At 41.6% G+C, this 9,564-nt stretch overlaps 1 protein-coding gene across 1 annotated transcript; it reads left to right on the top strand.

Annotated features, from left to right (window-relative positions):
- The first annotated feature begins 6,343 nt into the window (after positions 1 to 6,343).
- On the top strand, positions 6,344 to 8,040 carry LOC110925100. The gene is made up of 3 exons (XM_022169067.1): positions 6,344 to 6,973; positions 7,169 to 7,406; positions 7,499 to 8,040. Exons 1-3 carry the CDS (start codon positions 6,344 to 6,346, stop codon positions 8,038 to 8,040), a joined length of 1,410 nt encoding a protein of 469 aa, XP_022024759.1.
- Positions 8,041 to 9,564: the final 1,524 nt, after the last annotated feature.

Genomic DNA, 9,564 nt, shown 5'->3' with positions numbered 1-9,564 from the left:
AATCAGAATTGCCAACAACAACTAGCTCCACAAAACCACCAGTAGCAGCATCAGCAGGGCAATATAGGATGCTTTCAGTGTGGCGCTGAAGGCCACTTTAAGAGGAACTGCCCCCAACTGAACCAAAACCAGAACAACAACCAAAGAAACGAGAACCACAATGGAAACAACAACGGAGGCAACAACGGAGGTAACAATAATGGCAATGGCGCCCAAGGTCGTGTGTTCGTGATTGGTCAGGGTGAAGGAAGGAACGATCCCAACGTTGTGATGGGTAAGTTTCTTCTAGATGATTTCTTTGTTACTGTTTTATTTGATTCGGGTGCCGATACTAGCTACGTGTCCTTAAAAGTTAGCCAAATGCTTAAGCGTACTCCAACACTTTTGAACACCAAGCACATCGTAGAGTTAGCAAATGGTAAAAGCTTAGAGGCTACACATGTAGTTAAGGGTTGCAAGCTTGTCCTTGCCGATCAGACCTTTTCTATCGACCTCATTCCTATCGTTTTGGGTAGTTTTGACGTTGTCATTCGGATGGATTGGTTATCTCAACACCAAGCAGAGATTATTTGCAAGGAGAAAATCGTCCGCATCCCTCGTTCTGATAAAGAACCCCTCGTGATTCGTGGCGACAAGAGTGGTGCTGTTGTAGGCATCATCTCTTTCCTTAAGGCCCAGAAGTGTTTGTGAAAGGGCCACACCGCTATTCTAGCCCTCGTTTCTGATATATACATGGAAGAAAGGAAGATATAAGACATTCCTATTGTGCGTGACTTTCCCGAGGTATTTCCTGAGGAATTAACTGGTCTTCCGCCTCACCGCCAAGTTGAGTTTCAAATCGAGCTAGCTCCTGGAGCAGCACCAGTAGCTCGAGCACCATATCGTCTAGCTCCATCAGAACTCGAAGAACTGTCCACGCAACTACAAGAACTCTTGGAAAAGGGTTTCATACATCCTAGCTCTTCGCCCTGGGGAGCTCCAGTATTATTCATAAAGAAGAAAGACGGTACCTTCAGAATGTGTATTGACTACCGCGAACTCAACAAGGTGACCGTGAAGAATCGTTATCCTCTTCCATGCATTGATGATTTGTTCGACCAGTTGCAAGGGACGAGTTATTACTCTAAGATTGATTTGAGATCAGGCTACCATCAACTGAGAGTCCGGGAGGAGGACGTCTCCAAAACAGCATTCAGAACTCGTTACGGCCATTATGAGTTTCTGGTTACGCCTTTCGGATTAACGAATGCACCTGCAGTCTTCATGGATCTCATGAACCGAGTGTGCAAGCCTTACCTGGATAAGTTTGTCATAGTGTTCATCGACGACATCCTGATCTACTCTAAGAGTCAGGAGGAACACGAGCAACATCTGAGGCTTATCCCGGAACTTCTTCGAAAAGAGCAGTTGTATGCTAAGTTTTCGAAATGTGACTTCTGGCTTCTCGAAGTCCACTTTCTAGGCCATGTGGTAAACAAGGATGGGATTCATGTTGATCCATCCAAGGTTGACTCGATAAAGAACTGGCCTGCACCCCGCACACCAACAGAAATCCGCCAATTCTTGGGTTTGGCAGGATATTACAAAAGGTTTATCAAGGATTTCTCCAAGATTGCGCAACCTCTCACTTCACTGACTCAGAAAGGTGTCACCTATCGTTGGGGTGATGCGCAGGAGTCCGCATTTCAGCACTTAAAGGAGAGACTTTGTAGCGCACCTATCCTCTCATTGCCTGAAGGCACATATGATTTTGTGGTTTACTGCGACGCTTCCATCCAAGGACTTGGTTGTGTGTTGATGCAATGTGACAAGGTCATTTCCTACGCATCACGTCAACTTAAAGTTCACAAAAGGAACTACACTACCCATGATCTGGAACTGGGAGCAGTTGTTTTCGCGCTTAAGATATGGAGACATTACCTGTACGGTACCAAGTGCAACATTTACACCGATCACAGGAGTCTCGAGCATATCTTCAAGCAAAAGGAATTGAATATGCGACAACGCCGATGGGTAGAACTCTTGAACGATTATGAATGCGCTATCAAGTACCATCCGGGCAAGGCCAATGTTGTGGCCGACGCCCTCAGCCGAAAAGATACTACACCTAAGCGTGTACGTGTGTTACAGCTTACCATCCAATCCAACCTTCCCGCTCAGATTCGCGATGCTCAGGATGAAGCATTGAAGGCTGAGAAGATCAGGGCTGAGTCCTTACGAGGATCGAGGCAGCGGCTAGAACAAAAGGAAAACGGTGCCTACTATGTTAACAAACGCATCTGGGTTCCACTGTATGGAGACTTACGCGAGCTTGTGATGGATGAAGCATGTAAGTCTCGTTATTCAGTACATACATCCTGGTTCAGATAAGATGTACCACGACCTAAAGACTACATACTGGTGGCCTGGTATGAAAGGCAGCATAGCAACCTACGTCAGTAAATGCTTGACTTGTGCTAGGGTCAAGGTCGAATACTAGAAACCATCAGGCCCACTTCAACAACCAGAGATCCCGAAATGGAAATGGGAGCAAATTTCCATGGATTTCGTTACTGGCCTGCCTAGATCTCAACGCGGTAATGATACCATTTGGGTAATCGTGGATCGACTGACCAAGTCTGCATATTTTCTTGCCATCAAGGAAACGGATAAGTTTTCTACTCTAGCAGACATCTACCTAAAGGAAGTGGTATCAAGGCACGGAGTGCCAACCTCCATCATTTATGATGGTGACGCATGTTTTACTTCAGAACTGTGGCAAGCTATGCACAAGTCTTTTGGCTCACGTTTAGATATGAGCACCGCTTATCACCCACAGACGGATGGGCAATCTGAACGCACCATCCAGACTCTCGAAGACATGCGTAATCGACTTTGGTAACGACTGGGAAAACCATCTCCCGCTAGTAGAGTTCTCATATAACAACAGTTACCACACCAGCATCCAGGCCGCTCCGTTTGAGGCATTATATGGACGGAAGTGCCGATCACCTCTTTGTTGGACAGAAGTTGGCGACAGTGAAATCACAAGCCCAGAACTGGTAGAAGATACAACCGAAAGGATTGCTCAAATACGACAACGAATGGAGGCAGCTCATGACTGTCAGAAAAGCTATGATGATAAGCGAAGAAAGCCACTCGAGTTCCAGGTTGGGGATCGAGTGCTACTCAAAGTCTCACCTTGGAAAGTTGTAGTTCGTTTTGGCAAACGAGGCAAACTCAACCCGCGATACGTTGGACCTTTTGAAATCATTGAAAAGATTGGCAAGGTGGCCTACAGGCTGAATCTACCTGAAGAACTAAGCGAAGTTCACAACGTTTTCCATGTGTTGAATCTGAAGAAGTGTCTGTCAGATGAGACCCTCATAGTTCCTCTCAAGGAGCTCACTATCGATGACCAGCTGCGGTTCGTCGAGGAACCAGTAGAGATTACTGATCGACACGTTAAGATTCTCAAGCACACCAGAATACCTCTCGTCCGAGTTCGTTGGAATTCCCGTCGTGGCCCAGAGTACACCTGGGAACGAGAAGACCAAATGAAACTCAAGTATCCCTAGTTGTTTAAGAAAAACACAACCACTACTGAGACTGAAGCTACTGCAGAATTTCGGGACGAAATTCCAAATCAACAGGGGGATGATGTGACACCCCAGGAAAACCAGGAAACAAACGCAACTTAACTAGCTTCCTCAGTAACCACGAGCTAAATTTCGGGATGAAATTTTCTTAACAGGGGGAGAATGTGACAACCCTCAAAATTCCATGTATTCCATACAATGTATTAATGAAAATTAAAGTGCTTGATGACTGTGCTGAATCATTTAAGTGCTTTCTGATATCTGTGTTATACTTACATGTACTTGTTAACACATTAGCTGCATACAGAAAAGTTACTAAATAGTTCGGTATTCTTTCCTGAGTGTTGAAAATTAATAACGTTACAAAAATATATATATATAGGACGCTTTATGGATTAATTAAGCACTTTAATGGAACAGTATCGAACCGAACAACCGGACATTACCCGGAACATCAAAATATTATTAGAAGCATTGTTTTTATTTTTCTGAACTAGTTATGATGCCCGAACATCATAACACACTAATAACCTACATAAATCCCTAACTAACATAACTAGACACTTAACTATTTAGTTGAAATCAAACCATAAACCCCCCCCCCCTCCCCTCAACCGATCGGTTCCCCATGGGGTGACATACCTTCACCTCTTTGATTATTTTATTAATCTATGTCTAATATCTCAAAGACATTTTATACAATGGTTATTAGTTGATGTTGGTCTATAAGAATGTTTAAGGGATAAGCATTTCATTCACAAAAACACAACACAAAATTTGCTCTCATCTCTCTCCCTTACACCACCATTCGGCCGCCACCTCTCCACCATCATCCACCCATCTTCAAGTCTTGTTCACTTATTTTCCATACATACAAAGGTGCAAGTGGTCATACAACGAAGCGTGGTGTGTTCGGAAGCTCAAGGACCTCTCTCGTTTTTTTTAACCACCACATTTCTTCACTTGAACTCTCCTAGCCTTGAGCTAGTGATAAGTCTCTTAGATCCATTCATTTCACATGCTATGAAGGTGGTTAAAGTATGATTCATGATGTTAAACTTAAGAACTCTAAAGATCATAACTTAAAGCATGAACATGAAAGCTTTACACAAAGGTCATGAGATGAAAGGTGATAATACATGATAAATCTGGATTAATGAACAAAAATCTGCTGTAAATGACTTAGGGTCTGATGTTAATCGTATTAGAATGAATGGTAATTGTATGTGTACTTTTTAATGGCACTTATACTATAAACAACTTGCTGATTTGTATTTTCAGCCGACTTTAACTCGCTGTAACAGGACCATAACTTAACGAAAAATGCATTTTCTGAAGCCTAGATTTATTTATTATGAAATACGGTTCTAATGGCACTTGAATCATAATTTTTGGACTTCGTTTACTATTTTTAATGTGTCATTCCGTAACAGCAGCTAGAGCTGCATTTTTCTGCTGAAAATATATGTTCTTTTTTCTATCGTAACTTGAGTTCTGTGTAGAGTTAGATCATGTAACTGGTACTGTAGATGGATACTGATGTTGTAGTAATTTTCCCACTGGAATTTCGTCAATCCGATTTACAATGAATTTTTAGTGAATTATTCCGTGGGCTGCAGTCAGAAAATAATGAATCTGATTGCAGTCCGGAAAATGATTTTTAGTAAAATATTGGTGATGAATTAGATCCCGAGATTTTTACAAAATATTATTTGGGTCGTTTAGCATCTTCTATAAAAAGTTGGGAATTTTTGAAATAAGATAAATATTTTATTAAAATGCTCGAAAACAGCCCAGTTTCGGATAATTAAGTTGAAACGACATAAGTAGTGATTTGCGTGTCTAAATCTCGAATATGTTATCTGTGAATGATCTAACATGTTATGTGTCAATAAGAGTGTTATGTGCAATGTCTTATGTTTATTTGTGAGCGGGAATAGGTGGGGAGTTTATATGGGCATAAGTTGTTAAAGTGATGCATGTTATGTGTCAGATGCGTGTAGGAATTTTGTGCCTATTTGAAGTCACTAATAAACTAAGTGGTAATCCTACTAGGACGTGATTGACCGACTTTGACTATTAGCTATATTTGAGAATCTAACCGAGCAAACCGATGTGAGTTCACACACTTACTAAGGCATGGGATTCCCGGTGGTTTGGGAATGGGTTAAAGAATTAAAACGGAATCTACATATCTTACTTAGGTAGGATATGTACGGCCATCCTCCTCGGGTAGGATGCCAGTATTAATCCTGCGTATTCTCTTTGGGAGAACTACGTACGTTCGTCCTCCTTGGGTAGGACAACAACCTTAAAACTTATTAGACAAAACTCTATCATAAGTCCCTCATTTTATATCGACTTAATCGCCGAGGCCAATGGCAAGCGGATCATTAGTTAATAGCGCTATTAGGTTTAACAAACCTCACACCGTGCCAGTCGGACGGGCGTGTACTAATGGACTATGGCAAACCATCAGTGATGATAGACACTAATGTAGTGCACAACTTACTTGCGTAGTAGTCGATATCATACGGTCTAGTAGTTCACATGGGGAAGCCCCCACTAATCATGGACATGGTTTGGGTAATAAAGAATGAACTGGTTCAACTTTCTTTCAACTACAGGGATACCCCGGGATAAGGCAGAGCACAAGCTAGCAACACTCCCGGGCATTAAACCCGTTGCACAGGGTAAACGCAGCTCTGGTCCCTTATAGATACAAGTGCTTCTTAGACGCCTATAAGGGTTATCACCAGATCAAAATGTCCAGGGAAGATGAAGAAAAAACGGCGTTTCATACCGATGTGGGCATTTTTTGTTATACCAAAATGCCTTTCGGCCTGCGAAACGCCGGAGCCACTTATCAGCGGCTCATGGACAAGGCTTTCGAAAAACAAATCGGCAGAAACTTAGAAGTTTACGTTGACGATTTGGTAATCAAGAACAGGGAAGAGAAACAAATGCTTGAAGAAATTGAAGAAACCTTCCAAAAGCTCAGAGAATACAATATTAAGCTCAACCCCAAGAAATGTTCATTTGGGGTAGAGGAAGGCAAGTTTTTGGGGGTAGTGGTCACCCGGGACGGCTTTAAAGCTAACCCGAAAAAGGTAGATGCCATAACGCGGATGCCTTCTCCCAGGACTTTGAATGAAGCGCAAGCACTAAATGGGCGTCTAGTGGCTATAAACAGACTCTTGGCAAGACACGCCGAGAGGACTTTGCCATTTATAAAGACGTTAAAAGATTGCCTTAACAAGAAAAATTTCAAATGGACCAGCAAAGCGGAAAAAGCCCTGCAAGACATGAAACGTTTCATCGAGAAACTACCCATGCTGACAGCGCCATACCTAGAAGAACTGCTCAAAATGTATCTAGCGGCGGCTCATAACGCGGTAAGCGCGGTACTCTTGGTGGAAAGAGATGGGAAGCAAACACCTATATATTACATCAGCCGAGTTCTGGCGGGACCTGAAACACGGTATCCAACACTTGAAAAGTTGGTCCTAGCACTAGTTCACGCCACCCGATGACTCAGAAGATATTTTCAAGGGAATCACGTGCAGATCTTAAAAAATTACCCACTACAGCAAATATTGCACAAGCCAGAGATCTCGGGAAGACTGGCTAAGTGGGCAATCGAGTTGGGAGCCCTGGATATCGAATATCGAAAGCGAACAACAATCAAGGGACATGTGATCGCCGATTTCTTGGCTGAAATTCCTGAGGGTGAAACGATACAGGATCCCGCTGTCCAGGATATCCAGGAATCCAGCACAGCCAGACAAACCTGGAAACTTTACACCGACGGATCATACAGCGGGAAAGGTTCCAGGGCAGGTCTCATGCTGATAAGCCCAGATGAAATAAGGCTGATGTACGCTTTACGTTTTGTTTTGAATGCTCTAATAACGAAGCAGAATATGAGGCGCTACTCGCGGGCTTAAGGATGGCCAAATCTATGGGAGCCACAAGAGTTGACGCATATGTTGACTCTTTGCTGGTTGATAATCAAGTCAACGAAACTTACGAGGCCAAGGATGAATCAATGGCAAAATACCTGGCTAAAACAAAGGAGCTCATAGCTTCCTTTGATAATGTCACGCTTAATCACGTCCACAGGGGAAAAAACCAAATAGCAGACGCCTTAAGCAAACTTGCTACTTCGGGCATGGAAAGAGAAGTAAAGGTAGAAAGGCTGCAAATGCCTTCTATTGAACCCCGGGAAGTCTCCGCCCTAACAGCAGAAGAACCCTGTTGGTACACCCCAATACTAAAGTTCCTCACAAAAGGTGAATTACCTCCTGCCAGGGGTGAAGCCCAAAAAATCCAAACCAAGGCATTGCAATATGAAGTCAACAATGGTGTCCTCTACATGAAATCATACTTGAGACCACTACTGCCGTGTATATCCCCAGCAGAGGCAAAATACCTTATCCAAGAAATACACTTGGGCATATGAGGCATCCACGTGGGACCCCGGGCAGTTGTGGCGAAAATCCACAGCGCCGGGTACTATTGGCCCGGGATGCATGAAGACGCGGTAGAGGGACTCCGAAGGTGCCGCAGTTGTCACACCCCGACCACGTGGAACAACAAAACGTGGCGGAAACGTCGGGGAGTGTTGTAACAGAATTATTGTTTCATAACACATGGAACTTTAAATATTGTTTTATTGATTAAATGAACTCATTATTCTAATACAATCAAATATGAACAACTATGATCTTCCAAGTTTTAAAGGTGCTAAGGCACGAGTCCATCCTAAATGTAGCATGTATCAACAATCATCTCAAGACAGCACCTGAAACATGTGTAAAAATAGGTACGTCAGCATAAAAATGCCTGTGAGATACATAGGTTTTGTGAAAATAGAATTCATGACTTATGTTTAAGAAAATGTTTAGTCATGAACCTTGTAATTTGCTTTGTCTTGTAAATAATTTGGAAAACGATAAGATCAGATGATATGTATAAATAAGGGAAGAATGTATGGTTAAATGAATAACCATGAAAAATGAGTTTGTATAAGATAAGTTGTTGTAAAACAATGTCTTATGAAAAGTATGTTATTTGTATAAGATGTTATATGACTTAAATTGAAATGATTCAAATAACGCTACGATATGTAATACCATACAAACACTTATATATAGGAAGTACCAGCGGCGTATCCACCATGCTTGTATCATATTACACACGCCTCGTTACTTAAGTCACTTACGCAAACCAAACCACCAATATAGAATGTTCTTGTTTAAACCAGTAGTCCAATGTTATTGTATAACTCAAGTTAAATGTAAACCATGTAATGTATAAACAAAAGTTATGTATGGTAAGTAATGTAAGGTTAAATGAATAACCTTATAGTAGCATATTAAAAGTATACTTTGGATTTGTAAATAACATATTAAAAATATGTTTTGGTTTGTTGATAAAATGTATATGTTGGTTCTGTACAATTACCACACATGAGAGTATATCAAACTGTACTTTTGGGAGTATATCAAAATATACTTTAAAGGTGCGATTTAAGAATTCATTCAGACCTAGTGCATCAAACTACACCTTTGAGACTATAAGGATACCACAAAGGAAATCCCTATTTGGATGGAGAAACAAATTGGTTTCAGACATTCCATGACAACAGGAATGGGGTGTCTAGTCCTATAGCGCTATATCATACTACCAACCGGTTTGGTGAACAAAAATAAGTACTATTCCAACAATTAATTTCATAATCTTTGAATAATCAGTGTTTAAACCATAGATAGTCATTTAGTTTGTCAAAAGGTAAGTACTAACATGTATAATCAATTATACTTTGAAATCATGAAAATAACAGATAGGTACACATGCTTCACCCCAAAACAGTTGAAAACAGTAAAAGAGGGGACTATGTACTCACCTGAGATTGCTTTGAAGTTCTTGTACAACAACCAAACAACGCTATAGATCACGGATATCAACGGCACCTAATATAGGT

This window comes from Helianthus annuus, chromosome 7, assembly GCF_002127325.2.
Source record: "Helianthus annuus cultivar XRQ/B chromosome 7, HanXRQr2.0-SUNRISE, whole genome shotgun sequence".
NCBI classification, from domain to species: domain Eukaryota; kingdom Viridiplantae; phylum Streptophyta; class Magnoliopsida; order Asterales; family Asteraceae; genus Helianthus; species Helianthus annuus.
Note: the sequence above shows the minus strand (reverse complement) of the source record. Positions and strands in the feature narration are given on the sequence as shown.